Source organism: Oxyura jamaicensis, chromosome 17 (genome assembly GCF_011077185.1).
Source record: "Oxyura jamaicensis isolate SHBP4307 breed ruddy duck chromosome 17, BPBGC_Ojam_1.0, whole genome shotgun sequence".
Lineage (NCBI taxonomy): Eukaryota > Metazoa > Chordata > Aves > Anseriformes > Anatidae > Oxyura > Oxyura jamaicensis.
In genome coordinates, this window is record NC_048909.1 from 1,078,122 (window position 1) to 1,101,371 (window position 23,250).

At 46.0% G+C, this 23,250-nt stretch overlaps 1 protein-coding gene across 9 annotated transcripts in view; it reads right to left on the reverse strand.

Moving 5' to 3' along the window:
* Positions 1 to 23,250, reverse strand: part of ZNF618 (zinc finger protein 618) — a 154,336-nt gene that overhangs the window by 72,733 nt on the left and 58,353 nt on the right. For all 9 annotated transcript variants that reach the window (XM_035341574.1, XM_035341577.1, XM_035341576.1 and 6 more), the window contains exons 2-3: positions 15,555 to 15,598; positions 1,920 to 2,176 (exon numbers count right to left, since the gene is read on the reverse strand). In XM_035341574.1, the coding sequence (XP_035197465.1) occupies positions 1,920 to 2,176; positions 15,555 to 15,598 (301 nt within the window). The remainder of the gene's footprint in view (positions 1 to 1,919; positions 2,177 to 15,554; positions 15,599 to 23,250) is intronic.

Genomic DNA, 23,250 nt, shown 5'->3' on the forward strand with positions numbered 1-23,250 from the left:
CAGCAGCGGGCATGGGGCTTTTCCCCTTTGATTTCCGCAGATGGCTGCAGCTGTAGAAATAGTGCCTGCCTGTGGTTTCTGCGGGGGGTGGAGGGGACCAGAAGAATTGACTGGGAGCCAGTTCCAAGAAACCACAAGGACCTGATATCTGGGCACCACGGTCCGTCCACATAGAGCACAGTATTTGGTGGCCAAACAGAAAAGTTATTCAGAGCCACCTCCCCAACAAACAAGAATTATGCGAATGGCTGGATGAATAGGGGCACTTACAGGACTCTTTGCACAACAGAATTGGCCACTAACTGCCAATCGCCTCAGGACCAAGTTGCCTTTAAAGAAACCCAGCACGAGGCTATAAAATAACAAATGTGCATCACATTTCATTTCAAGAAGCAATTCCAGATAGGAGTTCTCCAGTTTACTTTCTACAGCTCTCAACTACCACTTGTTAGCTAGTAAATAACCTTCTCTGTCCCTCACCCCTTGGGAGGAAATCATGTTCCCCTCACCCCAGCCTGTCCCCAACACCCTTGATATGTGACATGTTGGTGTGCACCCAAGCTAGCCAACAGCAAAACCCCATTCCCCACTTTGCATGACAATCTAGTCAACCTTAGCTGGAAACCACTTTCTCTGGAGCCACCATCTGGAGGCACCCAGCCAGCAGGAGGGGAAGGGGGTCCTATGTGACAGGGCTCTGATGCCCTCAGCAAAGGTTGGCAACCACAGCTGGAAGAGAAGCTCCTATTGCCTCTGCTCAGCAGCCATCCCCAGGGATACCTCTGTGTTTCAGGGTTGCCCGTGCAGTCTCCAACTTCTCAAGAGCTGTGGAGCTGCAAAAAAAAACCTGAAAATACACAGTGTTTCCTCCAGTAGAAGATTTTTAAGTTGAAGCCAGTTATGGACTTAGGCTTTCCCCAAACATTTTAAACTTGCATAAATAGCAGTGACCTCCCACCCTGCCTTTCCTAGTGGCTGTCCTGCTGGTGAAGGGAAGACAAGCAGGACCGCAATGCTCCCAAGACAGCCCCCAGCTAACTACATCCTCCAGGGTTTCTTTCCAACAGCATGAACAGTAATCAAGCAAAAATCAGGAGAAAATCTAACATCAGTGGCTCTTTTCTTTACCCCTGCAAGCCAAACCACCCCAAGAGCAACACCAGGCAGCTCAAATTAGCTTTCTCCCTAGCCCCTTGAAGGAAACATCATCCCACTTCTCTCTCTTCTTCGTATCAGCAACCACCCTCACTCTCAGAGTCACTGCACGGCACTTGGGACCTGCTCCATATCCCAGCGATGGAGGAGACCCTTTAGCCAGAGCAGAGGCTCCGCCAGAGCCCCACAGAAAGGCCATTCCCCAGAGCAGGAGAGGACAGTCTGATGTTCACAGCAAAAAAGAAAACCTTCTCATCACAACTTCACAGCTCTAGGTGGGGTGGGGATAGGAAATACTGTTTTGGAAGTGGCGCACCACAGCCAACTCAAAGCCAAATTATTCTGAGATGTTACTAGCAAACAGAAAAGCAAACAAACAGCAACATGTAAAACTGTTTCTAAGCTAAATCTAATTATTTACAGGAAACATCTACTTTCGTCAAAGCAACTTCCCTCAAAATATTTAAACTTTTTCTCAAGCTTTTTTCCTGGTTTCCTCTATGCTGGGCAGCCCTGGTTTCACCAAGAATTTTGCATGACTGATGGACATGTGATTTAACTCTTCAGAAGAGGTGATAATCTTTCTCTTAACATTACCCTTGGTTGAGTCTTTAGGAGTGACCAGATGCAAACGGATAGCAGTAGCTAAAGGAAGTCACTAATCCTGAGCCAGGCCCCAGGGAGCCATGTGCACCTCGCTCTGGTCCATCCAGCAGAGCCGAGGTGCCAGGAGCAGCTCTGGGGCACACTGACCCACAGCTTACCGAGCGTCTGCTGGTTGCGAACCCCACCGATCACCACGCAGATCTCTGCTGGCACGTCTCCTGGCCCATCTTTTATGTTCTTCTTCGAATCTTTGGCGTCATCCTGCCAGATCACCTCTTCAATGTAGTCATCTGGTACCTCTGTTTTCACCTTCACCTCAGTCATCATTCCAGCCTCTTCACTGGGTGAGGACTGAGATGTCACCGAATCGGAGCCCTCTGCTTTTGGGCTCCGTGGGCTCCTCTTCAAACACTCCCTGAATTGGGGGGAAAAGAAGAGAAACCATGAATTCTCATTTTCAAGCATTCGCTTTTAATGAGTGGGAATTCAGTAAAGATATTTTTGTTTAATGCAATTATTTTAAAATGTGGCTTATTTTAAAATATGGTTAGGTATGGATGGTCATATAAATAAACAATAATTACATAATAGTAAACAATTAAAACTTAACCAGACAAAAGTAGTAAAACCACTTGCCAGTAATTAAAATAACCATTACTAACAACAGTATCAGTCAAAAACAGCCCAATTCAGTGAGCAGGAGCACAAAACTTCAGCTGGCTCCTAGAAGGTAAAGGACAACAACTCCAGCAGTCCAAACAACAACTATTGTGCCAAAAGTAGTCCACACATGCAGAGGAAACATCATTTGCTCATGATATTTTTAATTTGGAGCTATATCCTAGACAACACAGGACATGAGATTTTAAAGAGTATGTGACATATTTAGAGTCATATTAACACTGGGAACAGCCAGCAGTGTTTGAAAAAGTTATAAGCAGAAGTAATAGACAAAATTAAGAGAAAAATAGGCTGAACTTAGGGATGGGAATTATTAGACCATGCAATGGCGAAAAAAAGAAGGAAATCCCATTGCTTGGAACATCATAGGAAGTCAGAACAAAGCATAAATTAACATGTTATAAAACTAACTCCTTCAATGCTTTTAGATTCTGGTTATGAAGCTGGAAGACAAATCCAAATGCTGCAACTGAAGGAGAAGGCGCTCAGCGGGTAAGCCTGGGAGGCTGGTGATGAGAGGAGCAGATGAAGGAAGAGAACAATCTTTTGCAGTAATTACTGCACAACCTCCTACACAGACATGTAACTGCTATTTCAGAATGGGTCAATCACATTGTATCACCAGATATTTTATTATTCATCCCTTCATTCTCATTATGGAATAAAATGTGCAATTAATAGCCCCTAAACAGAGAGAATTAGCCTTGACCTGCCTCCCCACTCATTCCCATCCTCCTTACACATGCTTCCCCCCATGCTCCCAAAATCATCCAGGGCTTTTACAAGTGAGAAAGATGAATTAAGACAGAGAAAACGTGGTTGAAAATTGGAAGTTCTTTATGGTAATATTATTGGACGTCCAAGAAGGTCCATCAATCTCACCAGACAGCAACATGGCTGAGTGCCCGCTCCAAAGCCGAAGCAAAGGCAGCAGCCAGGAGTGAGAGTGAAAAGGGTGGGATCAATTGTAAATCAATCAGACCAGGAAGGTGTGAAATGCAAAACACTGATAAAGGCAGCAAAAGCCATGGGTTTTGGGGAAGAAAATCCCTCCCTTAATGGGGGAAAGGGAAGAAGACCAAAATCAAAGCACTACAATTCTCACTGTTAGGCAGAAAGGTAAAAGCAGTCAGTGAAAGACGGCTTTGACCTAAAATGAAGGCGAAATGGCTCAGTTATTGATGGCACAGCAACCTGTACTTGCCAATCCCGGACAGAACAACATAAAAATCAATGCAGGAGCCAAGTGATGTGGAATTAAAAGCTTATATAGCTAGCAGTGAGACTAAGGACAGTGCTTTCTGAGCAGATCATAAGTTTGGTGGGAATAACACAGATCTTCTGATGGTGCCCAGCTTTATGTCACATTCAGACAAAATTTATCAGCAGTACATGGCCCACAGAGCAACAGGCCACGTGCTGTAAGGCAAAACGCTGTCCTCAACCTGTAGTGCTCCTGAGCAGAGGTATTTCCACAGGGCTTCCCAAGTGGTTGATTTGAGGCAGATTTATTCATTGTGCTCTGGAATTAAATTTAATATCATCGCTGCCAAAATTTACTGCTGACTAAAGGAGGTGTGGGGGATGGAAAGCAATGACTGTGAAAGGGACGCCAAAACCAGTGATCCCAGTCGCTCTGTCAACTGGACCTGCAAAAAACAAGTAGTTGCAGCGTAGCAAAATGTGTCCAGGAATGGGGTGCTCCCATGGACATCAGCCCAGTGCTCGCCCATGGCCCCCCAGGCAGGTCGCTCCGCAGCCACAGAGCCACACTCTGGCCGAAAGGACTAACGCGACTTCTGGATACACGCACGTGAGAGCAGAGAGATGGAATATGGAGGTGATTTTCTCTTTGCACAAAGCTGTGGCAAAGCCAGCTCCAGTGTGCTGCAGACAGGCTGAGCACTCTGGTTTTTAAAAGGTGATTAGCAAAGCTGGAGAGGGTTCAAAAAGAGGCACTCAAATGGTTCAAGACTGGGAAAAAATGCTTTATGACTTTATGAGATCAAACAACTTCATGCTGCTTCGCATGCCAAAAGGAAGACTGAGAGATGATCTGATTGCAGCATATTATAATCTTCACGGGGAGAAAATACTGTCTTTCCTTAATTTGGCAAGGAAAAGTAGAGAGAGCTCATCACTGGAAGCTGGAACCAGTTGAAATGAGGCATAAAATGTGAGCACTGATGGTGGTCCACTGGAACAACCATTTTCCAAAGGATGTGCTCAGGCAGAATAAAACTCTCAAAGGCTCCAAAACCCAGGGCATCTGCATCTGGCCAGCCCCAGGTTAGGGGCCTCGGTACACTGTGCTGACCAGAGGCACACAGGTGCCCAACTTGGTGACCAGAAGCTGCAGGAAGATGTAAGCGAGTAGACCAGACCAATGGACTCTCTGAAACTTTGCTTCTGACATTCACTGACTTTCTGGATCCATCTCTGCCAAGAAAGTATCTTCAACATGGTCTTCTGAATCCATCTCCCAGCATATAGAGGCCGTGGGCTGCAGTGGAAAAAGAAACAGGGCCATGGTGCTACTTCATCCAACCATCCTACACCCAACAGCACAGCACTGAAACCACTGGGCTTAGGCCTGAGCTCTCAGACAGCTCACTTGGTGCCTCCACTGGGGACTACGCAGCTTTGGAGAGAGATGAGGAGGTACCAATGCTGCTTTCCTGGCAAGCATGGGCACCATCCAACTACCAACACCTCACACTACCAACTACCTCACAGCAAAGTCGTAAAAAAAAAAAGAGATGACACTGGAAAACTTCAGATGGGATGGAGAAGGGGAGTACTGCAGGTCTGTGAGGACCCAAAGAGATGTGTCCCAGTAAAGCATAATTTCTTCATTACGCCTCTGGTCCTAAGATGTTGCATCCCTTGCAAGCCTGCAACAGTGCACTTGCTATGTGCTGTGCAGAATTTTACTTTCCCTCATTCCAGACAGCTCTAAGGGCCTCCAGGTAGAGACAAGGAGAAAGCAGCAGCAGATCCAGAACACACTTCTCCAGAAAATTCCCTTGAGAACAACAGTAACTGAGAACATGCTGCCTGGCCTTCAGTTAAGTCAAGAATTGGTAATAATAATCTGCTAACTTCCTTCCACTGGGTGCTAGCTTAGACCCTACTTCCTTCCACAGGGTGAATTTAAATTCTTCTCCATGTCTTTGAGCTCCCCTGGGTAATACCAACCTCCTTTACTACTTATTGTCTTGTCTTTACCAAGCTGTGGAGCTTGGAGATCCAAGAGGCTTTTCCTTGCTGAGCAGAGGAGACACAAACCTTGGGATCACACGCTTGGGATCACACCATCACTCAATGCATGCTCCGTTGCTCCTACTGGAGCTCCTTCCTTCCCAGAACACAGGCCCTATGGATGTTAAACATTAAAGAGGCAAACAAACATTGTACTTGCATGTGTCACTCCTCTGTGTAACTAGGCCACGGAGCCAATTACTGTATTACCAGCTCTACCATCTCACAATGCTCATTTTAACATTGCTGCCTGCTTTGATCATCAGACTTTCATCTTCCAATGACGTTACGGCCACTTTCATGTCAAATACAAGCATGTGAAGGCAGAAGAGATTTAAGGAGGCTTGATGAAGAGTCATCACGGGGAGCTGGACAGCTACGGGTAGACACGTGTTCCGTGACCCGTTTAGGTACAGCTACAAGAGCTGCTGGAGGCCTGAGGCTTTACACAGCCAGATGATGCAAGCACAGACTATGGACAAACGACTGTGCAAGGTATATGGTTTGGGCTATAAAGCCAAGTAGTCCGGGTGATGCCTCAGGGACAGCAACACAAGGAGTAATGGTAAGAGCTCTTCCAGGTGAGAGGACAGAAAGGTAATGGGCGACTCGTTGCAACTGTCTCCTCTGCACCGTAACACTCTCGGGATGAGGCCAGCGGCTCCCCTTCCAGCCCATCTTCTGCCAAAGAAGGAAAGGAGGGGAAACAGGTGCAAACCAAAGAGCTGCAATATGGTGTCATTTTTATCTTTGGAGAGCGTTTCTTCCTGGCTGTGATAAGCGGAACCGGCGATGACTTGAAAGCAAATGGGACCCATCAGCTGCTGCAGCCAGAAGAAACTCGCATTTGCAGTTTGCTTTTTCTGATCTGGAGTAACATTCTCATAAATAATGAAAGTGACTAAAAGCTACTTAAAAAACACACACTCCTCCCTTATGAAAGAATGAGAAAAAACTCAATTACAAAAGGACATTTCTTCCAGCTAGGAATAATTTGTCATGTAATTCTCTGAAGACAGCAACAGAAACATGCATGCTCTGTGCTCCCTTTTGAGTGATCTGTGATTGTATATGTACTCAGATGGCTTCTAATGAGGCTATTTTTATAGCACACATCCTGCTGAGCTTTTGGGGAGGAGCAAAGTGAGATCAGTGGAGACTCAGTTTTCAACGTCAGCTCCTGTGTGTTTTCTCCTCAAAAGGAGAGGAAAAGGAAACAAATGAGGAGGACATGGTCTGAGTCAACACCTACAAACAAAGCTCTTCCTCCCCAGCAGCAAACGGAGCATCTTCTTTTTTTGTTTGTTTGTTTTTTGTTTATTTGTATTTTTCCTGGACACCACTCAGGCTATAAGAACCTAGCCACATCACTAATGCCTTGATGATATTGATGATGGTGATATCTAACTTCCCCTTGAGAAAGCATGCTGTGTCCTCTTTTACACCACTAAAATACACACTTGTACAGTGCTTGGTCTGCTTTTCTGGTCTGCAGGACCAAAGAGGTTCAGAAGAGCAGAGTAATTGGGACCATGAAGTGGACCCTTGAAAGGCCATTCTTTGCAGAGCCCAAGATAACCTCACCTGTATGACACTACAACTTGCCTTCTCAAAACCAACAGACAGCTGGCTCATCTCATGCCTTATCAAAAGGCTTCAGCTGTCAGAAAGGAAAGCAGGCAAAAAAAGTAGGGCTGAAAAAACAATGGGCTCAACTTACAGAACTCTGCCATGGTTTTCAGAGTCAGGAGGTTCCTGCCAGGACTCGAGCTAAGAGAACTAGAATGGACAGAACAGCTGGAAATTAACTCTCAGTTTACATGGAGATGATGAAAGCAGAAAGAGAATGATGTAAAACTAAAATTTGCTTGATTGATAAATGATTTGCAGTGCTCTTCCTACCCCCTCTTCTTAGCTCTCTTTTGCTCCCCAGGGCAGCCCCGCTGTGTGGGCACAATGCCTCGTATGGGGAGGAGAGAAGTGGAGTGGGTTAGAAAGCAGGGGAACTGGCTGGTGTCCTCCACCAGGGTCACCTCTTTCACAGACATTACTGGGCAAAAAGGCTTTCAAGTTTAGGGTTAAAAAAGAGAAAATATGGGGCTATTTTTTCCAGTGACACAACTGAACATTTTGCTTCTAGTTTCGATGCTTCCTGCTTCAAATGTTCCCTCACAGTGACCAACCTACTCATTCAACCCAACCTCCTGATCTCCAGAGCTGTTCCTCTGCCAGAACCACACCTGCAGTTTGATCTAGTGCCTCTTTTCTACGGAGGCCGCCTTGATTTTGATGTGTAAAGTTCTGGATTAACAAATGCATTTCTGTGTCTCTCCTATGAGTCATTATCCTCCAAAACAAGCACCGTAGCTCCAGCATGGACAGCTGGCTCTGGTCATTGAGCCATGCTCCACTTGGTTTGCTGGAGCAGAGATCCTCTTACTGGGAATCTCCCCTCCATAGGAGTAAGCAACCTCTTCTGTTGTCTCTTGAATGAAGTAAAGTGAACACACTTCCTTAATATATACTGTATGCACATTAAAATATACCTTCCAATTCTTTCCACAAGTGTTTGGGAATCCATCCACGTTTTGAAGCAGATACCAGAGCAGGAAGAAGAATGCCAGCAGCACTCTTAGTGGTGGCACCACGTGCTGGTGCATGTTGATAACACGAACTCCTGGTCACAGATCAGCATGGGGAGGTCATGGTCACTATCGTTCTCCCAGGAGATTTCAGTTCTTTTCAGAATCACCAAGATGCCACTGCATATTCTCAAAGTGTGGGTACAACCTCTGAAAGCAAACATTATAAGAAGAACCTGTACACTCTCGTTCTCTGAAATTATTTTAGGGAATGGGAACTTCTTCTTCCTCCATCAGTGGAGGAGCAAAACTTGTTGAAAAACAGAAAAAAAAAAAAAAAAAATGGGTCAGAGCCCATGCAACATGCTCATGTGAACCTCATGCTTCAAGGACTTCAAGGTCACTGCTAGCTTGGACGTGTTACTTCCAATCTCTCTGCTTGCTTCATTCACAGTCCTTTGGGCTGTATCCTTGGTCAGCCAGAGGGTTTGTTTCACCAGGCTGGTGTATCCATCCTGTGCCAGAAATGACCTTTTGGAATGCAGTAATCACTTACAAACTAACCAAAATAAGCTGAGGCTAACCAGGATGAATGCGCAAATCTCAGGGGCTGTGAGACCCATCCTCCAAATTTAGCAATTAGATTTGAGGAGATCACATTAATTGGACATGCAAAGATAATTTCTGAGGTAAGAAGTAGAGCCCCAAACCCTGTCCTTTCCTGGGACACATCCAAATTTTCTGCTTTTCCCCCCAAAAAACAAACTAAAATCAGAGTGTGACACCACATCCTTCTGCAGGCAGAAATACAACAGTAAGTGCCATTTAGGCAACCCTGGAAAAATGTTGCTCAGTAGATACCACGGCTGTCATGGAGTTCATAAATTCAGAATAACCTAAGAGCTTTTTAGAAGAGAGATGCATCAAGTAGGATCACTACCTGCCTCTGATGGCAGCCAGCCATCAGAGAGGCAACATCAGCCAAAAAGAGAGGCAACAACTTTCAAAAACACCAAACTAACTAATGCAACACATGGCGTGGAGTGGGATCAGCACCACGAGGACCCCAGGGCCATCTAGCAGCAAAATCTCAAGAAAGCATCAACTGAAGTGATTTTCAGTGTTCTAGCCCGGTTGTTGCACCACCATGTCCTGAGCTTTATGTAGTGATCCTAACCTCGACCCTCACCATAATTTGACTGCAGAACACATATGCCTGTATTTAGCAGGAATCCCCCAATGCCAAGAAAGAAGAAATTCCTAATAGGAATATCAGTGTTTATCTGTTCAGAGAGTTCTCAAGCATGCTGAATCAACAGCTTTGTAGTAGTGAGGGTCTCAAGATATAAAAGAAATAAAATGTTTTTGAAGAGATAATACCATAAATGAAACAACTGCTAAAATTTAAAGAAAACATACAAACAGAGCAGCATACTTATTTTTTCAAACATTCTTGGTCTACTAAAACACACAGCCTTTCCTAACAACAAACTGCTTCAGTAAGCGTAAGAGGAATTTAATTGTGCGCTCGTTCCTCAAGGGATGCTCAACAGCTCCAAAGCTCCAAATCCTTCAGAACAGGTAAACTACAGGACCAAATCAGGCTGCCTCTCCTCTAGAAAATAAACATTAAATACAAACATGAACAATAGTAAAGAGCCACAAAGAATTAGCAAAACAAATTCCCTTAAGTCCTTATTAGGAGTATCTTGAGGATGGTTTGAAGAGGGAAGTCTAACCAAATTAAAAAAAAAAAAAAAAGACTTATCCAACAAACAACAAATGCTCAGTGTTTGCCAAAAGCAAAAGAATTCAGTCTGATAAAAACTGTGACATACAAATGATGCAGGTTAAAAACTAAATTTAAGATGATAATAGAATAGCTGCCAGCGTCTTTAAATTTTCAAGCATGGAAATGTCAACAGAGAAAAAGAAATTCAGGGAAAAACAAAGAGAATAGATTAAGGATTTATTTATATCAGAGAGAGCTCTACGTTGCTTGACTAAGAAATGACTGAGGGGGTGAAAACTGTCTGCAGACCTCCATAGGTCCCCCGACACCACCAGGAGATGCCCACACCAGACTGCGCCATGGACCCATGGGCAACAGCACGGCACAGCACGGCCGCAAGATGTTTGGGATAAAATGAGCAAACGGAAGAGACAGACAGAAAAGGAGACAGGACCTCGGGACTGGGAGAACTCCTCAGCTGGGGAGTGATACAAATGAGGTGGCAGATGTCCTGTTGCTGGACATACACACGCATTTAAAGTAAACAAGACAGGAGACTATATGCTCATATCAGAACAACCCCAAGCTGGCCACAAGAGCAAATGACCTATGAAAAATTATGTCCTGGTAACTCAGCTTTGCCCAAGACATTATTGCTCTCTACTTCACAGCTCCAGGAAGACACATTTCTCCACCTCAAACCATCAGAGGCTTTCCTGGGTCTGGCTTGGGAAATTGGCATTTATTATGCAGAAAACATACCGGTCCCATGGGCGCTGGGATGCATCTATGCACTGTTGTCTCTTCTTTTACGTGTACACCTACGGCACCTTGACCTTGCTTAGTGTTTTAAGGAAACCTGCATAGGTTTCCTACAGTTTTTGTCTTCATCACAGCACAGAACTTAACACCACTGTCCACTTCTCTTAAATCAGCTGGTGTGGATTTCTGGGGGTTGGTTTGTTCCTTTTTGGTTGGCTGGTTGGTTGGTTTGCTCCTTTTTGAAGATGGCTGGTGAGAATCCTTCAGAGAGCACCAAGACTTATTAACTACCTTGCCTGGTTATTAATACTTTGTCTCTTTCTGATGCAGGATCAGGATATCTTAAGCTCTTCATGCTCTGGGACTGAAAATCCCACTTGTGGCCTTGTAAAGGAAGGAGAAACAGTTTAAATAGTTTGGCTTCTTAGAAACACTCACACACATCTCTTCGTGGGGTGCAGAACTTTCTTTAGAGGTTCAGAGAACCATGTCCCAGGGATGCCCACCCATGCTTGGCCACACCTGGAGATCCTCCTCCCTGAAAGCTGGGGACATGCTGAGGACTGGTCAGGTGGGAGGGGAGCCTGCAGAAGAGCTGGTGCCATCCCTGGTAGACCTCCCTTTGGGTTAAAAGAGCTGCAAATGAGGATGTGTCTGCAAAGGACAGAATGCACAGAGAGGGAAGGAGGAGAAAAGATACCACCAGTAAGGCAAAGGAGTGAAGTAGGTGCAAGAACATCTTGGCACCTTCTCCTCCACGTGGAAACATCTTATTGAAATAGTCTTATTTACACATCTTATTGAAATCACGTGATTTTTGAAGAGGTAAAACGACAAATTAAAATCTGGTGAAAAGCTACAAAGCAGCGTATTTAATTTTTCCAGCTATCTTGGTCTACTAAAACACACAACCTCTCCTGACAACTATCTTCTTGATAAAGACCAAAACTGCCAGAGCACCTAAGCACCACAGCTTGGTCTGAGGTGTTAGGGAAAAGTGCACCACATCAGAGCTGGGAGACCTCCACCTCCCAGCCAAAGGAGCAGCTGGAAATGCTCATGTCCCGCACAGCCCTTCTGCTGAAGCTTCACCTCCAAGAGAGCTCCCACCATGTTTGGGACCCTTACAACAGTGCTGGGAAATGCTGCAGTAACTACAAGACCCATCCAGGCTCTCACAGCCAGTTCACAACCCCAGCGGGTCTGGGATTTACCTCTGTTTAGGGAGCAAAGCAGGTTTTTCTGTACAGCTACATCTGTGCTGCAAGCGGGTTCCCCGGCTGGTGACAGCCTTTGTGCAGACAGGGGCTGAGCTTCCAGCTGGCTCCGTTCCCTCCGCAAACAGATGCAGTTCCTATATCAGGGTCTGATTTATTCAGCAGGAGTCTCGCACATTAAGTGTAGTTAAGTCTGAAAACAAATCTAATGACTTTAAAATAAATAGCCAACGGAGGACTTGAAACTAAAAATCTTCCTTCCTTTGACACCCACCACATAAACAGTAATAATTATATAAAACCGTGTCTAACACATGACTACACAAGGCTCTGGTGACCAAGAAAAGCACACGCTGCTTGTCAGACATAATTGCACATTTGGTTTTTCAATTATTTCTTGTCAAGATCCAGAGCCCACCATCTGAATGCTGACATTAATTATTGGTAAGCAGTTCGCCTTGTGACGGTGTCGTGAGGATTCCCAACAGCCACCCCGAGGTCTGCAGCCCTACAAGGCTGGTGTGCAGACAGCGAGTGAATCCAGATCAGTCTCCCTTGCTCAGGAGGGGCTTCGGGAGAAGGTTCAAGGAACTTTCCACAGACAGCAGCAGGGTAACCAATCCCCAGGAAACATCTCTCATCCAGAAGAGAGACCCACATCACCCATGGGTCATCCAGGTGACTGGTGTCACCTATAGATGACATCCTCTGTTTGAGCTCCTTCTGGATGCCACTCGAGTGCCCAGCTCTTGGAAATATGCTCCAACAGCTCCAACAGCCCATCATGCAAGAAAAAAGAATCCTTCTTGTTATCAGCTTTTAATTTCCTACCTTTTAATTTTGTTGACTGCCTCTTTTTTTCTTGCAAAAGGGAAAAAAAGAAGTCTCTGATCTACCTTTTCTGGAGTGTTCAATAACATGCACAGCTTTGTCATGTTGTCTCTAAGTTGTCATCTTCTCCAAGGCAAACAGCCATCTCTCCTCTCGCTCCCTTAAGAGTTTTCCTATGCTCCTAACAATTCTCCTTGGTTTTTAAAATATCCCATTAACAAGCACACAGTGAGGTACAGGATCCACACACAAGTTAATAAGGTAGGAAACAGGGTGCACTTTCTGCCACCACTAATTCTCAGCTGAAAACAGCTGCACCAATGTTATTTCAAAGGCAGCAGACAGGCCCGATCAGAGATGCAGAGGTGGTAAGATCAGCAAAATCCTGTGCCTTCAGAGCTTTTAACATTTACTTGAAACGGAATAAAATCAATCCAATCCAATAAATAAATAAAAACAGGAGCGGCCCAATACTATGGTCACCACATTAATATCAAGCATGCTATAGTAAAAAAAGTAATAATAAAAAATACTGTAAAAAAGGCAAAGTTACCCTGGCAACCTTACTTTGCTTATACTTTTTCCTGATATAAATGAATACTTAAAATCTAGCATGATACCTTGCAATTAATGAGACAGTTTCAAGCAGCAACAACCTCAAAAAACAACTACTCTGTATCCCCAGCCATTAGCGCCCTCAGAAGATTTCATCAAATCCAAATTTCAACCTTCAGTCACTGACAGCAGTTTTTTTTAAAAAAACTGCTTGTTGTTGTTTGCCTTTTTTTTTTTTTTTAATGTTTCTTTGAACATCTCTTGTTCAGCCAGGGAGATGCTGAAGTGGATTTTGCTTCCACTTTTCTAAAAGAAAAAATGCGATGGCCAGCCGCACACTCGTTCTCTATGTACGTAAAGAGTGATGCTGCTGGAAGCAGTTCTGCCACCACTGCGAGTTTGGGTGCCCACCAATGGAGAGGCTCTGGCTCACGCCCAGGAGGATGCTCAGCCCGCGGGCACCTCCTGCACGCTCAGAAGGGGAGGACATCCACACGAGACACCCGCGAGACATCTGTGTCCACGTGGAAACTGAGCTCATGGACCAGCACTGCAAAACCTTCCAGTAAGAGCTAGAAGATCAGATCAAAAGTCAGGATAAAAACTTTGGGGGAAGCAAGCAATGCCTAGCTCCTTAGCTGATTTTCAGCTTTCCTCCCAACGCTTTGTTCAGGCTAATTCCCAGCATCCTGAAAGCAAGCACTGCTGGTCCTCACTGATGAGCCTCCCCCAGCTGGGAAAACTTAAATTTTCCTTTGCATAAGACATCTGATCCTGATGCTTGCTCCCCCATGCTGAAATCCGCCTGCTGAGCCCCAGACACCTGGTACCCAAAGGTGCCCAAAGCTGGGCACCACCACAGCACCACAAAATGGCAGTTTCATTCGGAAACCCCGCAAAGGCGGCTGCTGCAGCACGGGGCACCCAGTGCCGCAGAGCATTTTGGAGATCTCCTGAGTGCTTTTGAGTCTCAGGAGGAAGTAGAAATGTGTTCTGCAATACCATTAGCAGAGAGACAGTACCGCTGGGTAGTGCAGACAGGAGGGCATGAAATACAGCTCCACCTCTGCAGGAGGCCGGCAGTGCCTGGGATCTGGTGCTCGCTGCAAAGGGCTGTGCTGAGGACGGGGCAGGTGACGCCGATGGAGGTGACGCCAGGACGGGTGCCAAAACCTGCACTGCAATGACTTTTTCCACAGCAGCCAAACTGGCTTCTGTTTTCTGTTACCTATCTTCCCGCATCCATGCCAATGTAACCCACAAACAGATGTAACCCACATACGTGCCCTGGGTGGGTGGTGGTCCTCTCACCACGTGCTGGCACCACCTGACTTTCCTACCAACTCCGGTGGATGTTTCCATTCTCTGTTGCAGCCCTCTCCCCTTCCCACACCATGTGCTCCCCTCCCCTGCATATGTCTGTGCTGCCACCGTTTCCAGCCTCACATTTCTCAGCTTCTACATCTCCACCTATTTTTACCACAAAAGTTTTTAAACCTGGGCGATGAGTTTGCCGTGCTGCTGGTGGACAGCTGACAGGCGGAACCAGCTCACAGGACCACAAAAACCCAACCAGCACCAAAGCCACGCCATGCCCCATCCTCCTGGAACACCAGTGCTGCTCTCCAGAGGAAAGCCAATTAGAATGAATTTATGTCTGACTGAGGAAGGAAGCTAGGCAGCCAGCTGCCCCTCAGAGATGGAGAAGCACCATCCATAGTGCACCTCCTGCCTCCCAGTGCGCCCAGCAAGGAAAAGTGGCCCACAGCACCGATGAGCAGTAGGAAGTGAGGCTACAGCAAGGACAGCCCCAGCCTCAGCACCTCCCTTGCCTTTGTGCCACACTTTCCTCTGGACCATGGGCCCCCTTCCCCAGCCAGCCTGTGCAGCACAGACGGAAGTCTCCATCAGAGCTGCGCGCTGTGATGGTCGTTGCACCACAGCATGGGCACAGCCCCACCCCCCCCCCCGCCCCCGCTGCACTCACACACAGATCTCTTGTGGACCCCAAAACTAGAATTATTTTTCTTGCATCCATCTCTAACAAAGTCTAGACATGGGTGTATGGCCTCTGCACTCTAACAACTCCCATCTCATTCTCCTGACCACCCATCTCAACACCCCAGCAGAGCTGCAGCTGCCCACCGTGCAGAAGAGAAAACTGTCACGTACCTGCTGGAAGAGCTCCTCCTCCCAGTGCTGTTGCTCTCGTCGGCCTGTGGGGCAAAACACATTAAAAAAGGCTGTTTAGGTCAAGAAAGGCAAGGCTGTCTTCTAACACTTTTGGTGCATTCTGCACCAAAACCACCTTGAGTTTTTCCATTCTGAGTCACATGCATCCTCCATGTTTAATTTTGGCAGGATGTGTTGTGCACTTAAATCCAAGCAGGTGCACCAAGTTTTCCAGAGACTGAGGCAGGACTTCAGACACAGCTCCACCAAGAAGGTGATTTTTTGTTTTTATTCCCATCCCCGTGATATCTCCAAAAACAACCAGCTGGCAGCAACCGGTGGAGATCACTTGTGCAATTATTTTGTTGTGCTCTACCAGAAACCTCCCAAGTTTAAAGCAACAATCCATCCTTTGCAGGAGGAAAACAAGGCCAAAATACACAATTTGCTGGAAGAAAATTCAAAGCATCCAAGCTCAGGCAGTCTAAAATTACACCAAAATCCCACAGTGCCTTGCATTTGCTTTGCCGGGCTGGATCAGGCAGTGGGCATGGGGGCACTGGGTGTCATCTCAAAGCTTCTCATCCCAAGCCACTCCAAGACTCCTCCAAGCCCTGCCCTGCCTGGAGGCCGGGCTGCTGGGAAGGAGCCCCCAGGGGAGCTCCCTGCCCAAACACACCTGGCTCGCCCACGGGAGGCCCAGTCCTGCCCTCCCGGTCGCAGGAAGGGGATGAGCAGGAGCCGCCACCTCCTCCCTGCCTCCTTCCTCCAGATCTCTGATTAGAGGCTTCCTTGGAAAGACAATATTATTCCAAACCCAGAAATTTTATTTCTGAATTTGTGCAAATACAAGTTAAAAGATATTAGCTGCATTTCACATTTTGTGCAAATGGCAGAAACAGGCAATTCATGTGCAGCAGGATGGGGGCTAGCCAACGATTTCGATAAAATAAACCCTTTTTTAATTTAAATGCTAATGCACTGAATTAAAATTTAATAACTGAGGAAATTGAAAAGCCGAGCAGGAATATTGGAAATAAATCCAAGCAGAAACAGCTGAAATTAAAAATTCTAGAGAGTGGGAGGATAGCAGCTAAGCTGTCTTATATGATTACATTTTTTTTTTTTTTTCAGAACGAAGGGGGGAAGGAAAAAAAATCCTATCTTTGGCTGGCTGTAGGGCAGTAAATCGAGAGTGCTGTGATTTATTGCTCAATTTTCCTGAGGGAAAAAGGCTTTCTTTCATGCTGAAATATTTCATAAATTTCAAGCCAGCATAAATTCTTAATTTAAAAGTTATGGAGGTCACATTTAGTGCACTGGTGCAATTCTGAAATCTTAAAGGAATAGCAACCAAAAAATTACAATTTGATTTAATTTTTTTTAATTCTTTGGATGAAATTTTGTTCAAAGGGATTCTCTCAGTTACACAAAGCAGAAAGGCATCCTGGCTTCTGAAGGTTTCAGAAATTCACTGGAAATGAAGAGATAAAAATCCAATTCAATTACAAAAAGGTATTTTTTTTATTATTATTGTTAGCCACTTGAGGAATTTCTGTTAAAAAATTTCCTCCCTCCATTGCCTGGGAAAAGCCAGAAGGGAGGAGCTGACAATGTAATTGCTTCTGTTAGATCTCCAATCTTTTGTGAGCACTGATATGTTCATTTGTTATACAGCTGTTCAGCTACAGAAAGGATGTCAGAGCACCCATAATTCAAAGCAATCAATCAAAAATTAATGATTTGTCATGCTTACACAATGGAAAAAAAAAAAAAAAAAAAAAAAAAAAAAAATTTTTTTTTGTTTTTTTAAAAAGGTTAAAAAAAAAAAAAAAAAAAAAAAAAAAAAGCTTTATGGGTTCCTGCAACTGGTAGATTGCTCAAACCTTCAGGGCATTTTCTAGAAGATTAGATCTGTGTGTACAAAAAAGAAAAAAAGGGAAAAAAAAAAAATATAAAAAGGAGAATACATAAAGCCAGGCCAAAAGCCTTGTGGGGTGCTGGGACATCAGCATTACCCAAACTCCCCGACAGATCAGCGACACCTCAGTGCCCACCCCTTTGAAGAGCCTTCCATACAGCCCAGCCTCACGGGCAGCCCGCGAGCCACCTCCCGCGCCCCTCGGTACGAGCATCCGCAGAACAGGAACGGAGCAGAAAGGCTCCGGAGCTCCAGGAGCCCCCCGGTGCAGAAGCCCAAGACGAACTCTGCCCTCCCATCACCGGGCTGCACTGCTCCAGTGACAACACTGTGTGATAACCACCCAAAATTAAAAGATTTTGGTTTGGGAAGTAGGGAGGCACATCAGCAGCTGGCACCAAGCCTCAAATTCAGAAAACTGTTTGAATTTGCAGTGTTTGTCCTCCATGTAAGCAAGGTATCCTTTAGGTACAAATTCCTTCTCAGAGAGCATGGTGCTGGCAGCGTGCTCCAACACGAAGCGTGCTGACAGCCCAGCGCCGTACTTTATGCTTGTACACACGTGCACAACCTCTCGTTTGATTTACCACCCCGCCTAACACAGACATTGCTCCTTTTCCTACTTGTATCTGGAATTGAGCAAGTGACGTACTAGAAACAGGATGGGGCAACCACATGGGAGGCTCAGGATGAACGTGCCCACGCACAAGGCCGAAGCCCAGGCCCGACCCAGGCCCACCTGCGGCATCACCTCGTGATGTGGGCGACCCACAGGCAGCACCAGAAGAAGCAGCACCAGAAGGCCCCTGGCCGTTTTATTATTTACTTCATTTTTGTTTACCTTCTACATTTGGTGTGCATTTGCCTTGTGTCATTTCTCCCTTCTGCTTTATTTTTTAATGAATTCTACTGACAGTTTTTTTGCTTCTTAACTTCTTTTCCTGAGCAATTCATGGGCTCCCCCCTTCTAGGCTGCTGCATGTATCAGTGCAAAGGGTGAGACGTGCACGAGGTGCACAGAAAGGGAAGTGTGATGTTGTGACCACACCAGCATTAGGTATTTCTGTTTTAAAAGACAAAAAAAAAGGAACCACAAAGAGAAGAGAGCTCTCAATCCAGGCAGTTTAACACCAGCCAAGATGCTCTTGGAGGGGAGTAGACCATCTCCCAGCCTGCCCATCTGGGAAAATGCTCAAGATCCCACCGATGGACACTGGTGGCGTGGTTGTTCAGGGGCTACTGCGAGCCCACACCTGACTTACTAGTTTGGATCTGTCAGACCAAAAGAAGGCCATCAGATCCAGGTTGGCTCTATGAAAGGTTTCTGGATGCTTAAATAAGCCCATCCTCACCAAAGGTGCCACTAGTAGAAACCTTCACACGCTGCTCCAGTTTCCAAACTGGCAAATCTGCTGTACCAGCAGTTTATCTCGGTCGCGGCTCCTGAGGGACAGCTCCATTTGGTCCAGCGCCAAGCCCGGCGAAGCCTGGCTGGGGCTGTAGCTACAGGATGGTCTGGGCAGAGGTGACTGCTGCCACGCTGCTGGCCCCAAACAGATCAAATTCACAACCAACCTCCCTGTCATGGACCTGAGGACTTGAATTTACAGCTTTGGTGCAAGGCTGGGTGGCAGCATGCCCTGTGAGCAGCTACCTGCAGAAATGGCCATCGTGGCCAGCCTGAGCCACTTGACATGTGGCTATTTCTGAGCGTGGCCAGGCAGTGCCCAGCGACCAGCTCCATGGACAGAGACTGAGCAAGCGCTACCTGGACCGGCCAGAGAAACCACCGCAACAGTGCATCGCAACCCCTGGTGGCACCAGCCTGACCTCCAGCCCATGGCCCTGCCCAGTTCAGGGAGTTCCTCATTTTTTATTGAAAAAGCAGAAGAGCAGCGTTTGTGCCTGCCTGCCAGTCCGTGAGCCGGGAAGGATGGGCTCTGCTTGCCTCCACCAGGACATGGGGCTTTGCAACAGAGGCAAGGCTCCTGCTGCATAATTAGTAGCACAGCTTCTTGCATAAAATAATTTACAATTCAAAATATGATTCCAAAGGTGATGTTGTACATATCTGGTATGTTTAAGGCAGTTAAACAAAACTAATACAAATAAATATCTATTAAATTAAAATGCACAAAACCAGAATGTGGTTTCTGGCCATATGTTCCTCAATTCAAGTGGTAAGCAAAAAGTAAATCATGAGATAAATAAAAAATGTATCAGTCAACATCTCCTAACAGGATAAAGTGTCAAAAATTAGGAGTCCAAGCAGATGTACAACTGACCCCAGAAATGCATGTTTAGAGAAAGGGCTACATTTTTTTGGGAAAAGAAAACACAACATTTTAACAGTTACTGAGAAGCATTAACAACTAAAAAGCATTAAAATGTTAAATGAGATTTCAGACTTAGGCATGGACTTTCTGCCTGATCACTGAAGTTACCACCACAAACCCTGGGGCCAGCATGGACAGGACAGGGAGCCCTGGACCCACATGGGCTGGTAGCAGCTCAAAATCCACCAGTATTGAACCTAAACTGCTGCCTGATGCACATCCACTGCACTGCATTCAACCCGTGTTAATTAATGCTTATGCGAATTAATTGTTCTCACCCATAATACCAATTCTGTGTTTTTATGGAAACTTGTGAGGTCCTTTCACAACCTCTCCCAAAGCAGAGTAAGGCAGGTTAACTCACTGGATTGTTTGTGGAAGGGTGGAATTGTTTGTTTTACCTGGGGGGGGGGAAGGAAAAAGAAAATAAAAAGTAAAAACTGAACGCATTCCCACAGACAGCTGAATCATTTTCGGCAAAACACAAAACACACGTACAGGTCAGGAGGGAGCCAGAAACAGATACCCAGCATGGAAAATTTCACCCCAAATAATTAAAATTTGGCAACATGATAAGCAACCGAAAACAGATCTTACAAAGGAATGTGCCATAAAAATAACTGCTGGCCTACCTACCTGCACGGTCTATTATTATTAACTTCAGAGCAACAGAAAATGCAGGAAGTGTTTTTTTTTTTAAAAAAAAAAAAGGGGGGGGGGGGTAAGACACTGGCAGTTTCCTATTTAACTTTCATTAAAGAAAAACAAAAGAGAGAGAGAGAGAGAGAAGAAACCCCCTACACCACACCAAAACATCTGCAGAACACCAGGACCCATCCATACACCCGTGCCCTTTGCTTCCCAGTGTCAACATGGGGATGCTAAGGAAAAACTCAAGTGCTGAATTTTGTACCACAGCCCTCTGAACCTCCCCCACTTTGTTCTCTCCTCCCCCTCAGCCCCAGCTCAGCGACGCCCCCCACGTTCAACAAAAGGTGATGCTGAGCAGTTGGGTGAGCTGAGCACCTGTGCCCATGCCCTTCCTGGAGTAAAAGTATCCCCTACACCAGGCAAAATGATCTCTGATGCTTTGGAAAGCTTTGGCTTATCCCATCCTTACCCTTTGCCTTAGCACATCTACACGGGCTGCACCAGCCTCTTAAAGGGATGATTTTTCCACAGGGGAACACGTAAGTTCATTGGGAAGGAGGAATGTGCTGCCTATTTCCTCAGCTGCAGCATTCCCCTTAAGAAATAACCAAAATAATAATAATAAAAATTCAACAAGGAGGAAATCTGAGCTCTACCAAAGCATCTTCCCCGGGAGGGCAGGGAGCACCAGCAGAGCCGAGCCCCGGGGATGGGCTGCCCCCAGCCCTGCCCATTGCGGACTCTGCCCTGATGAACAGCGGTGCTGAGTTAGTGCTGAGCATCTGGGGCAATTCCTCCCCTTCCTTCAGCTGCTGTCTTGCTGCAGTGAAAATGCAGAGCATGTAGGGGCTGAGGTCGGTGCTTTCTCCTGCAGCAAGGTGGAAAACCCAACATTAAAAACAAATCACACTCCAAGGTGAGAGGAATGGGAGTATTTTCTACTTGAGGTCACCACGAGAAAGGTGGTGACTCACCTTGGCCGCAGAAGTGCATGAAGCCCCAGCCCAGCCAGTGGTAAGCAGGTGAGAAGGGCACCAACGGTGACAATCAGGGACATAAGGGACACGCAGGAACCATAAGGGACATGCAGGCACTGGGCTCACCCAACCAGCATCGATGGCACTGGGACAGATCCACCCATCAGTGACTGGACCAACACATCTACTGAAATCTTCTAGTCTGTAACTCAGCACACCTAGTGCTGGAGGAGAGTACAGCAACAGGACTACAGATATTTCTGCATATGCATTATTTAAACCCAGCTCTACAAAGACTTGTTTTAATGTTTAGATTTCCAAAGTTAATTCACTGGAAGCTGCCAAGGTGACTCCGTGGTGCCATGACACACCAGTTCCCAGCTCCCAGGCACGAGACAGACAGAGCATCCCCACTGCCACTGGGACACCATTAACCCATCATTAACCCATCCAACCCCACTTGGCCACTACCACGTCTGCATGCTTGGAGCATGTCTGAGCAGAATTCATGAATTTATTACAGCTAGCTCACTGATATGAGCTTATCCACCTCATCTACACGTGCAGGTAATGCCTGCTGGAACCAGTTACTCATCGTACAAAGAAATCAGTTGTTACAGAGCAATTTCTAGGTGGAAAAACACCATCACCTAAGGTTCCTGTGTCTCCTTCTTGCTGGTGGCCGATGTCCCAGAAAGGACATGTGGCAAGGAATAAATTCAGGCAGAGAACAGGGTCTATCAGCACGATTCAGCACCCAGAGGTGGTGGTTCCCAGCACCTGAGGCCAGGGGTGCTGCTTGACCACCACAGTGCGAGGACAGCCAAGAGCGCTGCAGCGTCCCACCACAAGAAACCATCAGAACTGCGAACAGATGCTCTTGTCTTCATGGGGCCACCCCACAGGTGATCCCATGCACAGAGTCTGACTGATCTGCACCTCGTCTCTCCTGGGTGCCCATCCCTGAATTAACAGGGAGGACTAAAAGCTGACAATACTTCACACCACTTGTATGCCTGGGGAAGGAAGCAGCTCGCCGCCTTGAAGGTCCCCAGTTGTCCCAAAGCTGCTCAGCACTTCTCGAATATGGCTAATGGAGATGGAGCCAGGAGCTCCATCAGCCCAAAGCAGTCCAAAGGTCAGATGTGAGCATGAGATTTCACTGGAAAAGCTGAAACGAGAATGACACTTTCCACACTCAGAGTTTCAGTTCTGACTTAACCCAGGGGCCTTCTCTACACTGATTTCAGTTCTCTTTGTATTGGCAGAAGAATTATTTTTCTTTTTATTTCTTTTTTTTTTTTTTTTTTTAACATTGTTTGGTCTTGAAAGCGGCTGGACTTGGTTTGCTGCTTGGTTTTCCCAAAACTCTTATCTCAGGCAGAGAAAGTTGGAGCACAGAGGTGAAAACTGTAAGTAGACAAATAATAATAATTACTGTTATTACAATAAAAGTGATTAAAATCTGGAAATTATTCTCAGTAAATTTCACTGTATTTACTTCTTGCTTATTACTGATTATCTTTCCATTTTATAATCTTAACTTAATAACCTGGGTGTTTTACTTGCAGCCACCCAGTTTCTGAGCTGGCTCAGTAACGCGTAATTACGAGTTCTTCTAAAAGTTTCAGACTGAAGAGTTTTACTCCCTGCTGCAAAAGGCACATTAAGGGTTTTGCTAGCTCGTAACTGGGAGAGCCATGCAAACACCAAAACCAGCGAGGAAATAATTCTGGCCACCTCGGTCACCTCCAGCTCTTCCTGTCCTGCACCAAGGGCACCCCTCCCAGTTATATCCACATCATGGATTA